The sequence below is a fragment of the Phyllostomus discolor genome, chromosome 3 (assembly GCF_004126475.2).
Source record: "Phyllostomus discolor isolate MPI-MPIP mPhyDis1 chromosome 3, mPhyDis1.pri.v3, whole genome shotgun sequence".
Taxonomy (NCBI): Eukaryota; Metazoa; Chordata; class Mammalia; order Chiroptera; family Phyllostomidae; genus Phyllostomus; species Phyllostomus discolor.
The window spans coordinates 191,516,368-191,533,135 of NC_040905.2; the positions used below are offsets into that span (position 1 = coordinate 191,516,368).

Below are 16,768 nucleotides of genomic sequence, written 5' to 3' on the forward strand. Positions count from 1 at the left end.
TCACTTTTGCCCCACACATTTCCAGTTTCACGCCTTTGTTTCCTGATGTTAGCATCTGTTTTGGCTCTTTGCATATCTTACTTTACTCTCAGTTTTTATCTCTTTGGGGCCCTCAACAATCTGGTCAAAGCTACGAAGTGTAGAGTCTCTCTCTAGAAAACTACATGTGAATTTGTACATGGAATTTTGCTTGCAATTTCAGAAGGGTCACAGATTTTTACACAGGATAAGAATTTATACACTCACCTTGGTAAACTCATGCATTGCACTTACACATTGATAATTCCAAAGTCTCTGTCTCCTGCTGGAACACTACAGCCAGCTGTCTAAGTCCACTTAGACACTCCACAGACACCCCGGATCAAACTGTCTAAAATCGGAACGTGACCTTTACCCCTTTATACTCGACTCTTCCTCCCGAGTCCCCTGTCTTACTGAACGCAACAGGAGTCCACATCAGAATAGAATGCCCTCGCCTCCCTGGTCTAAATCAGATGCTAAGTTATCATTCTTAATTTATTCTTTTTCTTTCACATATAATTAGCCATCAGGTTTTAAAACTGTGCCTAAATGCTTTTGACATTTCCTTTTCATTCCCATTCCACTCTAGTCTAAGTCATCATTCCTGGGTAGAGATTCAGCAGCCTCCTGAGCGATATCTCCTTAGTTTCTTGCTTATCTTTAATTCAGTCTCCACATTGCAGCTGGTGAACTCTCAGTGGCTTCCCAGTGTCTTTGGGATGAACCTTCTAACATCTTTAATATTGCTTACTAGGCCCTACATCATGTGGCTCCAGCTTGCCTGTCCAGCCATCTGTGTCCTTCATCACAGTTCATCTCAACTGTCCTGACAGTTTTCATTTTCTCCGTTATGCTATGCTCTCACTTTGTAAGCCATTGCGTGCTCTGTGCCCTCCCGGCTCCCGCCTCCATTCCTCCACACCCACTAATTCTTACTCATCCTCTAGGCCCTGGCTTTAGATTTAACTTCTGTATTCCTATCCTGACTCTCCATGCATGGGGCCCTTTGATGCATCTTTGGCTGTCCTCTTTTCTCTGCTGTTTCATTTCCATGCTCTTTTATAATTGCCTCACTACTTTCCAGACGGTAAATGCTGGGAAGGGAGACACTTGTTTGTGTTGGTCTTATTTATCATGATATCGTTAGTGTTTATTTAGCCCTGCACCTGGCAGAGACGTTAATAAATTTCTCTTGGATGAATGAAAGTTATTTCATTCTACCTAATATATCTTCTTCCTTACCTCCCCTCTGCCTCTACCTCACTTGGCAAAATCCTACACAATTACCATCCCTTTATTAATTCAACAAATAGGAAAGGAGCTTCTTCCTTATTCCAGGCACTATTTTAGGATCTGGGAACGTAGTGATGAATTAGGCAGTCAAATACCTCTGCCTTCAGGGAGCTGGCTCTACCTGTGGAGACAGATAATAAACAGATAAATTGAGTAGATTGTGCAGCGTGGTAGTGAGTGTAAGTGCCGAGGAGAAACAAATAAAGCAGGAAAGATGGATAAGGCACATCAGAAGGGGGAGTTGGCATTTTAGATAGGGAGGCTGTGGAAGGCTTTGTTGACAAGATGACTTTCGAGTGAAGACGGGAAGCAAGGGAGGGAGCTAACAATTGCTGCGCTGCTTCTCCCGAGAAAGAACATTCCGGGCAGGTGAAAGTGCGAAGTCCCCAAGGTGAGAGTGTGCCAGAGTGTTTGAGGAGCAGAAAGGAGAGACCAATGGCAGGTGAGGTCAGAGGGTAGACATTGTCTGAGTGTAGGTGTCTTGATCTGACCCCTGGGCTTCCTTCACGGGTTTGTTTTTAGCTCTCAGTGCTATGGATTTACTGGAAAAGGCTATAAAAGTTTCTCTTCTTAGCAGTTACCTGTCAATCAAGGACTATACAAGGGCTAAGGTAGAAAGGAGGCAGCTGTGATGTTTAGAGTTCAGTTGCTTCATTGGAAGTTGGGGAGGTGCGTGTTTAGGTATTGTTGAACAGCTGCTACCTCTGTCCCAGGATATTTCGGCGTTTTCCTCATTGGGATCAGGGAGGCAGTGGGAAAGTGGGACATCACTGTCATCAACCTCAAAGGCCTGGTTTCTCGCGCCTGATTTCACCTCAGTCCTTTTCTTCCAGTCTCAGAGCTTTTGAATATTGTAGAACGCTCTCAGCCACTATTGAGAGTTGTGATTTTTAAGATAGATTGTTGCTGTCAACTTGTTTCTCTCTCTCCCCTTAGCTTCGTTCCAGAAAGGTGAGGGCTGACAGTTTTAGTTGATTACACTTTGCATTTGGTCTGGTCACTTTGGGTTTTATCGACGTTAGTGTGCCGGCCCCGTCGTGGGGGCCTCTTCCCACCCCCAGGGCATGACCGGAGTTGTCCTGCTGGCACCCACAGAGGAAGCGGGAGGCCTTCTCCTGGCGCAATTCCATGTGGGTGGTGTGCAGGTCCCGACTGTCTACGGTCTATATTTAGCAACAGCAGAAAAAAGCCTCTGTTAGGCTGTCGTGTTTTTCCTTTTGGAATGATTAGTGAATCATACCATCCTCTGTACAAAGGAGCTATAAATTGTAAATTGATAGGAGGCAATAATTGGAAAAATGGTCAGACTCCATCTTTATTCCTCTCTGGGGAATGCACCGGGGAGGAATCACTGGAGCAGAAGGCGACAGAGGGGTTTTGCGGCCTGCTTCCCCGCTGTAGTACTTCTGTCCTGATTAGAGAGGAGAGAAGCCAAATGCGGCAGGAGGCAGCCTGCACCCCTAGTACCTGCTTGCCACCTTTTGCTCTAAAGAGCCCTGCCACAGAGAGTTGCCATGGCAGCAGGAGGCAATTTAATGGCAAAGGCTTGTCTCTGGAGCAGCGTGGTTGGTGTTCCAGCCTTCCCCTCTCTGGCCCTCAACCCGAGGGGCTGGCTCTCCCAGGCCATCACTGTGCCACGGCCATTTGAAAGTATGTTGCCTAATGGAATAGAGCTGTGAGATCCTTCAGGTTCCTTCCATGCCCTGCTCCTCCTTGGCACACGGCCTTTTGAAGTGCCATCCCAGAGTCCGCCAGAGTCCACCGTTTCATATTATTTGCAGTTCCTTAAATAATGCTCTTTCACAATTCTGTACTTTTCTTAAAGATTTTATTTTTTTTTTTAGAGAGAGGGTAAGGAAGGGAGAAAGAGAGGGAGAGAAACATTGATGCGTGGGAGAAACATCTATTGGTTGCCTCTCGCATGCCTGTGACTTGGGACCTAGCCCACAGCCCAGGCATGTGCCCTGACAGGGAATCAAACCAGCAACCTTTTGGTTCACAGGCCAGCACTCAGTCCCCTGAGCCACACCAGCCAGGGTGATTCTGTGCCTTTATACATGGAGTTTCCTCTGCCCAGGATGCTCCCTTCCCCATCTGTCTAGAAAAATTCCTGCTCACTTTGAAAATGTGGCTTAGGTACTGCCTCCTGCTCTGTGAGGCTTCCTCTAACCCCTTATCCTCTGTGGTCTCAGCCTTGCCACACAGCGCACAATTTTGAAATGACTGTCTTTGTCTTTTCCTCTCTAGACTGTCAGTTACTTGCATTCAAGAACTGTTTTTATTTTTTTAATGAATTTCACATCCCCAGGGCCTCGCCCAGGAGTGGGCCCACAGTAAAAACTTGGCGATGTTTGTTGAACGGCTGATTGTCATATCGTCCTATTCAGTCCTTATCGTGGGGTGTTGCCTACCACACAGAGGACAGCACTGTCACGCCAGGAAGGGCTTCATCTGCCCTGGAGTCCCAGAGGACTGACCCAGTTTAATCAGCTGACTCGATGGCTCTGTAACCAGCTCTCCATTACATTTATTCTCACTTTCGTGTTGGAGCTGGAATGAATGGCCGTGGTGGGAAGGCAACACTTGGGAGTCAGTCTCCCTGGGGTGCAAGTCAGTCGCCCAATTTGTGAGTCTGTTCCCTCTTGTTGAGTTAGGAGGTGTGAAGACAGCGCCTAAGATGCTTTGGGACCCAGACTAAATTCTTAATAAATCTTACTTTCTTTACCTTGCCTTATATTCCATGAAGGAAGTGAAAGCAAGATAGGAGTTTAAACTCATTTCTAGTTTTGAACCTTTTCTTGTATCTTTATCTACATCAGATCATTCAATGTTAACTTTTTTCCATTTTTTAAATTTTTATTGTTGTTCAAGTACAGTTGTCTGTCTTTTCCCCCTACTTCTCCCCGCCACCCCAGCCACCCCCACCTCCCTCCCCTGATTCCAGGTCAAAACACTTGGTTTTGTCCATGTGTCCTTTATAGTTGTTTCTGAAAACCCTTATCTTCTTTTAAAGATTTTATTTATTTGTTTGTTTGTTTATTTATTTTAGAGAAAGGGAAGGGAGGGAGAAAGAAAGGGAAAGAAACATCAATGTGCTGAATCACTGCCTCTCACAGGCCCCCATTTGGGGAGCTGGCCTGTAACCCAGGCATGTGCTCTGACTGGGAATTGAGCCTTTCACTTTGCAGGATGACACCCAGCCCACTGAGCTACACCAGGGCCAGTGTTATCTTCTTGCTCAGAGCACAACTTTAAAGGTCACCCCTTTCTGCGCCCTCCTGTCCGTTTTCCTGAGCTCCTGTGCTTTAGTGCCCTTTCTTTGCCTCATGGCCCTGCTTTCATCTTTGGTTATCTGTCCCCTGGAGTTCTCTGTGTAGATTGACATTGTATTTAGATATCGCTCCTGTCCTGCCTTTTGGGGGATGACTTGTTACTGTTTTTCAAAAATTTCAATTTGAAACGAATTTACCTTTTTCTCCCATTCAGTAATTCCCAGAAACCACCTCTACTGCAATGTTTTCTTTGCTCCACGAGTTTTCCTTTTTTGTTTGTTTTCTTTTTCATTTTGTCTTTTTTATTATTTTGTCTGTAATATAGGTATTTATAAGCCTTAGCTTCGGTCTTCTATAGTGTTTGCTTTACAGTTTAGTCCAAGCATATTTTTCTTCATTACCCTAACTTTTAAGATCAAAGCTAGCGTAGGCTGTTTTGGAATTCTCTTTGCAAATGTTGTTGATATCATGTGATCATGCCGTGTGCGTGTTGTATACTCCAGTGCCTGCAGGTGTCAACCTGTTTACTTGGTGGAATATTTTTCTGTTGTTTCTCTTCCTTCTTTAATTCTCACTTTGGGTATTTTATTCATTCCAACTCCTAAAGGATGTGAAACATCAACAAAGTTGTTTTTATTAATAGATGTAGTAAGAGATTTAGTGAGGATAGCAATACAAATTTACTTTACCTTAGGTTTTTGGGTTGCCTCTGACCGTGGGGCCCCACCCTGCAAGGATAGGGCACAGGGGCCAAGGCATGTCATCCGAGTTCCTCAAGGTACTGTTTCAGAACTCATATGCCCCATCCCTTTCCCAGCTGTCTGCCTGGTGGCACAAGGAAAGTAGGCTGCAGGTTTTAAGAAACCTGTCTAGAATGTTTTATGGCCTCTCACCAGCTGTCTGTCACCCTCTCAGTTGAAAAACACTCATTCATAGACTTGTTAGTTATAATAATCTGGTCTGCCAGTGCCATGCTTATTTTAGAATTGGGTTTTTGTTTCATTTCAAAAAAAAATAAAATTGCCACAAATAGTTCATTTCATTTGAAATGAAAACTGAACCTAAGGATTTATTTGCCTGGGTACGTGCATTTTCAAAACAAAATGCAAGAAAGTGAGATTTTAGTCAATCATAAATTTGTCTGTTTGATGCAAGCACTTTTCCTCCTCTGAAATATTCAGTTAAATACTAACTAGTTGAACTATAACTACTTATGAACATGTTGCCCTGGATTGGATAAACTTCGTAACGCTGGACACAATATGCAAAGATAATACAGAACAGTTAAGATTATCGTGTTTGTAGGAAATAATTTGGGAATCGGGCAGACTGGAGGCAGAATGAAACTGAGAATCAGAAAGACTCGACTTGAATTTGTGCTTTGGCACCAACTAGCCTTCTTGGCCTATGTAGTTAATCCCTCGAGGTCTCGGTTTTATCTTCCCTGGAATGGTGATGGCCTCACTCTCATAAAGTTGTTGTGAGGATCAAATAAACCCGTGAATGTGACAGTTCCCAGCACCCAAACATCCAGTCAGTGTTGATAGAATCTGAATCTGACACCTATAAATTATTTAAAACATCGTGTGGGCGGGCGCACGCCTGTGTTGTATGAATGTGCCTGGGAATACGTGCGATGTGTGAGGAATTGGGTGATGGTTCTGAGTGTAATGGTTTATGTCTATGAGTGTATTTCCTGAGGATACCATTTAAGATGGGTTTTTTTTCCAGTTCTGCTGAAATAGATTCTCACAAACCACAAACAGGCTGAAACCTGAGCGATGTCAGTTTTACAGTGTCACAGCCACTGCAGAATTCTCTCCTGCTGTGCCATTCTCCTCATGCCAGATCAGTTCTGGGGGCACCCTTCCTCCTTGTCCAGGCTAGTGAGCTGTCAGTCATGAGCACTCCTACACAGATATTTCTTCCAAACAAAAGCTGAACATTAGTATTTAGCCCTGTTTCATGTCCATATCAGAAAGTGTTGAATTTAGTGCCCTACTATCAAATGTAGAGTGTATGAAAGTTAGTTTCCTTAATGGTATACATCACTGAATGCATACATAACTGACTGTTAGGTGCATTATGTACATTACCAATAACCTGACAAAAAACTATAAAATTGGTGATATGCAGTTTTACATATAAGGAAACTGAGGCTCAGGAGGATACATGTATTTCCCAGAGTCAGACAACTAGTAAGAAAGCGAACCAGAAAGCAAGTCCAGATTGGTCTGACCCCTGTGAGGTCTAAGGCTGCCTGCCACCCAGTCACTATGACAAATCAAAGAAGTTGCAAAGGTAGTGAGAGCACTTTTGGCTTTGGTTTGGGCAGAGCCTGCAGGACTGTCAGGCACAGCATCTGTTCTCAGTGAAAGGCACTGTTTCTGATCCAGCTGCAAGGTCCTGGCAGCCTCTGGCTTTCTCTTCTTTGCCTCAGACCCGCTGTTCTATTGCCGTGTGGGTTTTCCAGGTATTTCTCAAGGCGTTGCTCATCACTTAGAACTGTGCACTTAACTCCTCTTCCTCACCCCAGTTCCACTGCCCCCGTCTACCTTCCCCTACAGAAATATAAAACGGGGCTGTCTTGAGGATAAATGTGTAAATGTGTGTACAGGGTTTAATACAGTGCCTAGTACATAGTAAGTACTCCATAAATGTTGGCTACCATTATCATCATCATTATTATTATTAGTGGTGGTGGTGGTATATGATTCAAAAGTTTTATGACACCTTCATCAAGGATCTGAGTGTGTCCTGGCCAGGGGCTGGCTTTGTATGGTTACACACAGGGTCCCAGGCATGGGCGTGCTCAATAAGATGGACGGGACAGCTGGAGGGAGAGTCAGTAAGGGGGCCATGACTCCCACAGACAGGCTGACAGCATTTTCTGTGTGCTCTAGCCCCCCCGTCATCAGCCCAGAAGCGGTCTGTGAATCCCACTTGTGGACCACATTTTTCTGCCTGACTTCTTTCCTTGCCTTTTATCTATGCAGACATTAATGGTATTGAAGTCTCTAACAGGGCTACAAAAAAATTTTTTTTTTAGTTTGGTGGTTTGTAGCTTATACTTGCACTTCACCCCGAGTCCCTGGTCCCCTGCTCCACCAAAGTGTGCAATGCTAAGTGTTATTCTACCTGCAAAGGCCGCCCTAGCCTACCCCACCCCCACCAACACACACATACTGTTTTTTTCTGTTTAATTTTTTCCAGTATCCCTTTATATTGTTTGTCCCTGCACATGGATTGTATTGACTTTATATTTTTAATTAAATTTATTGGGGTGACATTGGTTAAATAAAATTAAGTAGGTTTCAATTGATTTTATATCACTATTTTTGCTTTCCAGTTTTCTCACCTAATTCTTATATTTTGCTGTATTTTCTCATTTGAACTGTAATTTGTATAGAAACAGAGTTTAACAGTGCGAGGAAGGCGGTTGGCGGATGAAAGATTCCATGGACCCAGTAGACTGGAACCCAGGGCTGGGGTTCTTTAACTGTTATCTCGCATTTCTATCTGTACTCCCTGTCTTAATCAATATTAGACTTGGCTGATCTCAGTGAAGAATGTTTGGCTCCTACTTTCTCTTTCAGCAAACGGCAACATCTGCAATCTGATACCTCTTCAACTTCATCACATTAAAAAACTGTTTCAGTGTCATTTCTACTTAATCTTGCCTTTTCTAAAATACAAATGTACAGTATACAAAAGGGATAATTTACAGTTTGGGGGTTATTTTGTTTATATGAAGTGGGCCATTTTAATAAGTAATATTTATTATAGTTATCAATTCCAAAGTAATTTTCATTTTTTTCTAGATGATAAGAATTCTGAAAAATAAAAGAAAATTAAAATTACTTTATTCTAATACTCATAAATGACTATAGTTAAAATGTTGGTATATTTCCCTCTAGTCTTCATTCAACTTTATTTACTTAATAATGCATTTTTATAATTATATATTCCTTAGCCAAAGTTTTATATATTCATTTTTATAATTAGACAGTTTATATAATTATATATTCATTAACTGAAGTTTGCATATAAACTACAATTTAATAAAGCAGTATTGGGATTTTCCAGTAATTTTTAATGCAAAAAAACCCCTAAAATCAATTATTTAAAAAAATGGCAAAGTACATAATTTCTAATTGTAAAATCACATGACAAAAATGTAAATATTATAAAAATAATGAAAAATGTGAATCCTACAGTTTATTTATTTCTGCTTTTAACAGTATATTTATAAGCAATTATTCTTTTTCAAATTTTTTTATCCTCACCTGAGAACATTTTTTTCATTGCTTTTAGAGAGAGGAAGGGAACAAGAAAAAAAGGAAAGGAAAGGGGGGTAGAGAGAGAGTTAGTTTCAGAGAAACATTGATGTGAAAATCATTGATTGGTTGCCTCTCATTTGTGCCCCTGCTGGGGACCGAACCCTGAACCTAGGTATGTGCCCTGACCAGGAATCAAACCTGCCACTTTTCGGTTTATGGGACAGTGCTCCAACCAACTGAGCCACACAGGCCAGGGCTAAGAAATTATTCTTTTAAAAAAATTATCTGTGACTACATTTGCGAAATGTTTGCACATCTATGATTAAATTTGTGAAGGAGTGCGGAATAGATGTTCTTTGCTTACATGCAGTGAACCAGAATGTGTTCTGCAAAATAGCATCTCAATATTTTTCTCCATGCTTTAGGTATGTATTCTTCTTGGATCCGTGCAATCTGGACGTGATAAACCGGAAGATCAAGTCTGAAGCACTGTGTGTAGCAGCATGTCCGAGGCAGGAACTGAAAACCCTGAGTGATGTTCAGAAGTTTGCAGAGATGAATGGTGAGACTGGGGGCTGTTTGAGTCAGTGCCCCAGACACTGTCTCGCTGTGAAATTTCATGTGTTTGCATTCCAGTACAGATTTGACCTGGTGTTAAAAAGAAATCATCAAAGAACCTTAGAAAGAAAACGAGACTGGAAAGTACTTTTGGACTTCCTTGATAAAAAACAAATGTTATAGTCACCTAGGGTGCTTGTTAAAACTCCAGACCCTGAGCCCCACCCAGGGAAATTCCGACTAAGTAGGTCTTTGGACTCTGGAAATTTATATTTTTAACAGATGTCTCAGGCGATTTTTATGTGTCCTGTTTGAGTATTTGGGAATTACTAGACTACTCCAGGTAAAATTGGGAGGGGTGGTATTTCTTAAAAGAATTTCAATTAGTATATTTATTTTTACCTCTGGATAACAATGTAATATATGTCTTTTATAGGAAATTTGAGAAGTTCACCAAAAAATGAAGTAAAAACCAAGGTTCCACCATTTTTCAGTGTGTTGATGTATATAATTTTGTGTTTTGCCTTTTTAATTTAACATTATGTCTTAACCACTTTTCTAAAAAATGAAGTCTTGAAAAACTTTGAGGTTAAACATGGGGAATTTGCTGAGAAAACCAACAGTCAGTTTCCTGAACGGAACTCTTGGGTTTCTAACCCCCAGGTGCCATCCTCAGCTCCGTGTGAGTCCCCCAAGTCTTCTTCCAAAGATTTTTCAAACCTCTTTGGGCAGAGGGCCCCATTATTCGTGGCCCCCAAAGCCTGTGTTTGTGAACTTCTCAAGGTGTTACGTTTGTATTTTGTGTGTAGGAATCCTCAGAGCTGCCTCAGTCCTGCCCAGATGCAGATGAGTGTTAGTTTCTTTGAACAAGGGTTGTCCCCTGTCTACTGTGTCAGCACCCTGCGTGTGCCCGGTCTCGTTTGAACGAGGGTTGACTCAGCTATAACTTCTAGCTGGGTGGAGAAGCAGCTTAGGGGCATAGCTGTACCCACACCAACATGGCTCCGAAGTCTTTCTGATGGGGTGCTAGCCTCTGAGGACAGAAACACCACAGACTGGAGGTATTCCTGTCCACAGCTAAATGATGGTGGGAAGAGCATGGGATTTGTTTGGATCTGAATTCTAACTCTGCTTCTGCCACTGACTGGCTCTGTAACGAAGGGCAGCAAGTAGAGCCTCACCTGATAGAATGTGGATTTAAAATAATTCCCCTGTCATAGAGTGTTGTGAGGATTAAGTGAGATGATGAGTGAAGAGTATTGGATACTTACTGGATACTTGTGGGCACTGAATAAAGAGGTATCGACTACCCTTTAAGATCTCATTTTCTATTCCCACACAGTATCCTCCGATGTGTCGATGTGCTGAGTCTGATATCAGAACTATTGGCCTTGTATTACCAGGTTTCTTAGGGAGGGATGAGTTATTTAAGGGTTTTCCTAAAACCTTAGACAGTGTAAGCACATGCCGTGTACTCTGGGAGGTAGTGTCACTGAGCAGTTAGAGTATGGCCTCTAGAGCTAGATTATCTGGGCTCACACGTTGGTCCTTCCACTTAGTAGCTGTGAGACCCTAGACAAGTTACTTGATCGCTCCATGCCTCACTTTCTCCATCTATGAAATAGGGATAATGTATGTACCTAAACTACCTCATAGCATTGTTATGGAGAGTTAATGCAGGAAAATGATTAGATCAGCGTCTGGCAAAAAAGTACATTGCTTTTAAAAAAAAGTGTTGGCTGCTGTTGTTGAAATATTTTTATTATTCCACCAGTGGAATGTAATGGTCTTCCTATCTATCTCCAGTTTCTCTCTACTTCTAGCTCTCTTACATACTGTTGCCATATTACTATTCCTAGAGCTTCAATCATGTTAATCCCTTGCTCAGAAATCAGTGGTAAAAGTAATAAAATGAAAGTTTATGTGTCTTACCCTGGCATCTAAAGCTATGATGTAGTGTTGAACTATCTTCTAACACAGGGGTCCCCAACCCTTGGGCCACGGCAGGAGATGAGCGGCAGGCGAGTGTATTTACAGCCACTTCCCATTGCTCACGTTGCCCCCTGAGCAGCTTCGGGACACAGCTGTACACACAGCAGCATGGCTCCTGCCAGGTCAGCAGGGGCATTAGGTTCTCACAGGAGCTCGAACCCTACTGTGAACTGCGCATGTGAAGGATCTAGCCTGCGGGGCCCCTTATAAGCACCTAATGCCTGATGATCTGAGGTGGAGCTGAGGTGGTGATGCCAGGGCTGGAAAGCACCTGCAAATACAGATTATCATCAGCAGAGAGGTTTGACCACAGAGACCATAATAAATCAATTACTTGCAGACTCGTTATCAAAACCCTATTAGTCGGTGACAAGTAACAACTGACCTGCATCTGGTGGTAGGCTATAAAGCCATCCCCCACCACCCCGCCTGCGTCTGTGGAAAAAAATTGTCTTCCCTGAAACCAGTCCCTGGTGCCAGAAAGGTTGAGGGCTGCTATTGTAACATGTTCTCTTGAACCTACTGGATCTGAGTCTTGGACCCTGAACCTGGCATGTCATCTGGAAGGCCCAAAGGGAGCTAGTTCCTTGTTGGCTGTGTTTCCTACTGTGTGGATTCATAGGGAAGAAATGCCCTTGTTGCCTGTCAGCATCCTTCTGAGCAATATGATACTGAGTGTGGCCTAGTAAGGTCCTGTTAGAAGACCCTCCTGGTGAGTCTTGCAGCTTTGTATTTCCCACAGCGTCTTGCACAGAGCAGGTGTTCACACATATTAATGAATAAATATTATTCAGGAAACAGACTTCTTAAATTGGTAACTAGCAAAAAAGGCACCCTCAGCCTTTTGAGGCAGCCCTTTGCAAATAGTTTAGGCATTAAAAAAGTAATAATAATGGCAACATCAAGAAGCCCAGCAATGGAAGATGGAGAGGATAATCATTTTTAAAAGCAAATAGAAAAACTATGAAATTATAATAGAGAGGAGGTCCCTGGTGTCCACAGATTGTTACAGCTATACTTCTATTAGAAGATGCATAGGCCCTTTGACCTCAAATAGATACATCTCAATCATTAATTTCAGAAATATCTTTAAGAGATCATTTAGGTTTAAGTGGGACATTTCCAAATCTGTATGAGAGAATTGGTAAAAGTTGACGAAAGAGCCCAAAGTGCATGAGCAAACTCCAAAGCTCTCAGGAGAAAACACAGAAGAAAGCTTCATGACATTGGATTTGGCAATTCTTTCTTCAATATGAACTGAAAGCACAGGCAACAAAAGAAAAAATGGATAAATTGGACCACATCAAAGTTCAGAACTCTGTGTAATGAAGGGCACAACAGAGTGAAAAGGCAACCCACGGGATTGGAGAAAATATTTGCAAGTCTTGTAAAGGGTAATGTCCGGGCAAGGAGTTAATACCCAGATTATATAAGGGACCCCTACAACTCACCACCAACAACAAAAACAGCCTCATTAAAAAATGGAAATGACTTAGACATTTCCCCAAAGCAGATATACAAATTGTTAGTAACAAAGACATTAGAAGATGCTGAACTTTAATTTGCATAAGGGAAATGCAAATTAAAACCATAGTGAGAGACTACCTTACACCCAATAGGTTGGCTACAATCAGAAACAAAACAAAACACCCCACAAAACAGAAAATAATGAACATTGGTCAGGATACAAAGAAGTAGGAATACTCTTGGTAGGAATGTAAAATGATGCATCCACTGGAAAACAGTATGAAGTTCCTAAAAATTTAAAAATAGAATCACCCCAGAGGATTGTTAGGACAGTAAGAATGCTTTAAGGATGGATACGTGGAATTGTACATTTGGCCATGCCCATAAAATGTACAACACCAAGACTGAAACCTAATGTAAACTACAAGCGGGGACCCCAGAATTAATTTATTAAAAATTGTGTATTTATTCTTACATGTTTTAAACTTCAGTCACCTTCAAAGTACTCTCCATTTGATGCAGTACACCTATTGAGACATTTTTTCTGCTGCTCAGAACAGTTTTGAACTCTTTGATTTTGATGCCTTTTAGTGCTTCTGCTGGTTTTTTTTTCTAATATTGTATTTATTTATTTTTAGAGAGGGGAAGGGATGGAGAAAGAGAGGGAGAGAAACATCAATGTGTGGTTGCCTCTCACACGCCCCGCACTGGAGACCTGGCCTGCAACCCAGGCGTGTACGCTACACTGGGAATTGAACTGGCAACCCTTTGGTTTGCAGGCTAGCACTCAATCCACTGAGCCACACCAGTCAAGGCTGCTGTTTTTTGTGTCACCTCTTCCACATCAGCAAAACATTTCTCTTTGAGGACTTTTTTGGTCTGGGGAAACAAAAGAAAGTCACTTGGGGTGAGATTGGGTGAATAGGGAGGTTAGGGCATGGGGGTAATACTATTTTTGGTCAGAAACTGCTGAACACTCAGTGTGGTATGCGCAGGTGTACCCGTAAATTACCCATCATGAAATGGGCAGAAGCATTGACTAAAGAGTTTTCAAAAAGATTCACTGAAGCCAAACGCAGCCTCTCACAACAACACCAGCTGGTGCACTGATACAGGTGGGTTCCTAGAACACTCACCTAGCAGGGAAAGCCTGTACTACACAGGGTTCAACCTCAGAATATAATTCCGGGTTTTTTTGGGTCCCCCCTCATATAGACTTTATGATGTGTCATTGTGGGTTCATCAGTTGTATCCAGTGTTCCACTCTGTGGTGGAGTTGATAATGGGTGAAGCCATACATATGTGGGGCAAGAAGTGTATGGAAATATCTTTGTTCCTTCCTCTCAAGTTTGCTGTGAACCTCAAACTGCTCTAAAAAAATAAAATTCTTTAAAAAAATAGATCACTGTATGATCCAGAAGTCTCGCTTTTAGGTGTTTATCCAAAAGAATTAACAGCAGGATTTCAAAGATATGTTCGCAGACTTACGTTTACTGCAGCATTATTCTACCAAGAGGTAGAAGCAACCTAACGTCCGTTGATGAATTAACGAAGAAAATGTGGTACATACTTAAAATGGAATGTTAGTCAGCCTTAAAAAAATAGGGAAATCTTGTTACATGTCACAACATGGATGAACATAAGGACACTTTGCTAGGTAAAATACACCAGTCACAAAAAAACACCAATATTGCATGATTCCACTTACATAGGTATCTAATGTAGTCAGACTGTTGGCAGGGAGAATGGTGGTTGCTGGGGCTGAGGGTACAGAGCAGTGGAGAGCTGGTATTCAATGGAAATAGAGTTTCGGTTTTGCAAAGTGAAAAATTCTAGAGATCTGTTGCACAACTATGTGCAGATAATTAACACTACTATACACTTAAAAATGGTTAAGATGATACATTTTGTTGTTTTCACCACAATTTTTTTGACAAAAGGAAGGAAAAGATGAACCTTGAAGGCGCTATGTTAAGTGAAATAAGCCAGTTACAAAAGGACAAATAGTGTATGAGCCCCCTATGTGAGGTACTTAGAATAATCAAATGTGTATACGCAGAAGATAGAATGGCGGTTGCTGGGGCTGTGAGAGAGAGGAAGAAGTTGTGTTATTCATACAATACAGTTTCGTTTTTGCAAGAAATGAAGGATTTTGGAGGTGGGCTGTGGTGATGGTTGCTCAACAGTGTAAATGCACTTAGTGCTGCTGAACATGGGTAAGATGCTAAATTTTTATCATGTGCCTTCTGCCACAATTAAAATGTTCAAGAAAGAGAAAGCATGATAGTAAATCTTTAAATGATCATTTTAAACCTTATTTTAAAATGCAAGGTAAAGTAATATCTTTTTTACCAGAATGAAAAGATAGTATGCCCTTTTCAAAGAAGTTTAAGTTTCCATGACAGCATTTGAGAGTACTTTTCAGCCCTTACAACCATTTATTCATACGAACTTCTATTACCTTTACAAGTTATTAAAATTTTTCATAAAGGAAAGCTATTGGTTCCTGTAAGAAATGCATGTAGTAGGCAAATAAAATATTTCTCAATTCTTTGTTTCTTTTAGACAAGAAAGTGGAGTTGGTTTCTTGGACACGTAAGCTTGTGGACCACACTGCCAAGTATGCGTGACTAGAATAGAAAGTTGGCAGGAAACAGCCGAAAGTTAGATTGGTTATGTCGAGATGCTGCCATGCTGCCAAGAGCTTGGAAAGACAAGCAGAAGAATTTAGATGAATATGAAAGTATAAGTTCTTGTACATGAGTTGTGTGGTAGGTCAACAAATGTGCATTTTATTATGGTTCCTAGTTTATATATGATACAACTCATAATATATGATGCTAGGGAATACAACAGTTTCAAAGTTGCTTTAAAAAAATTTAAGTTGCCAAAACCACAAGGACCTCAGTATTAAACTTCTTTGTTTATCATTTTCCTGCAGTAATGCATGAGTTTCCTGGGAGCTAGATCATACTGTATTCATCTCAGAATATCCCAGCCTTAATATAGGACTTCACACAGTAGCTATTCATAAATGTTTTCCGAACGAATGATGGACTGAATTTCCCTCCTCATCGCTGTTGCCACTTAGTAATTTCCCATTCCCTCAGTGTACTCAGTTCTGTATCCGAGTCATTACCAGCAGGTAAATTGTTTAGCTTCAATGTAACCAGAACTGCTGTGAAATCAGTTCTTTTTATTCATCTCTTAAATAATTCATCTTATTTATTCATTCGCCTGTCTTGCACGTACCCTCCAAGTGATTATTCATGCCACTTCTTTTAAGCCCTCTTGCTCTTCCCCTTTCCTAACCTTACATCTGCCCCACAGAGAAACTGAGATTGGCTGGCGAGGGCTCCCGTCCGAGTTCTTATTTTCAGCAGAGCATGAATTCCATCAACTCTCCTTCTCTCCACTTTTGTTGAACTGGTTGCTGTCCTTTTTATTATCATTGTTTTTGAAAGCTCAAATAATGTGTGCATTGTAGAAGGGGAAATTACCCTTCTCCCTCCGTTGCTAACTTCAGCTTTCATGAGATTTTCATCACAACTCAGCCAGACCATGACAGGTGGTGAAGAGAGGGTGAGAGTGTGGGCTCAGACAGTTCTCGCCCTCCCCTCTCCCTTCTCTAATTCTGGCCTGACCACCACCTCTGGCCGACAGACCACCCTTCACTCGACCCCACTGCCCCATTATTCAGCATGGGCATCCAGCTCTGAGCAGATAAGTCCTACTTAAGACCTGCGTTTTCTTTCAGCATATCATTTATTGGTACCTGCTTTGGGCCATGTACTGTGCCAGATGCTTTGCATGATTTTTTATTCTTTCCACTGGCCATCTAAATTCTAAACAGCAGCTTAGAAGTGAAAATAACCTGTGATTCAG

The 16,768-nt window shown here is 41.7% G+C and overlaps 1 protein-coding gene across 3 annotated transcripts in view; it reads left to right on the forward strand.

Annotated features, from left to right (window-relative positions):
* The window catches only part of SLC44A1 (solute carrier family 44 member 1), a 171,879-nt gene that overhangs the window by 71,484 nt on the left and 83,627 nt on the right, over positions 1-16,768 (forward strand). For all 3 annotated transcript variants that reach the window (XM_036021993.1, XM_028506228.2, XM_036021992.1), the window contains exon 4: positions 9,292-9,428. In XM_036021993.1, coding sequence (XP_035877886.1) covers positions 9,292-9,428 — 137 coding nt within the window. The remainder of the gene's footprint in view (positions 1-9,291; positions 9,429-16,768) is intronic.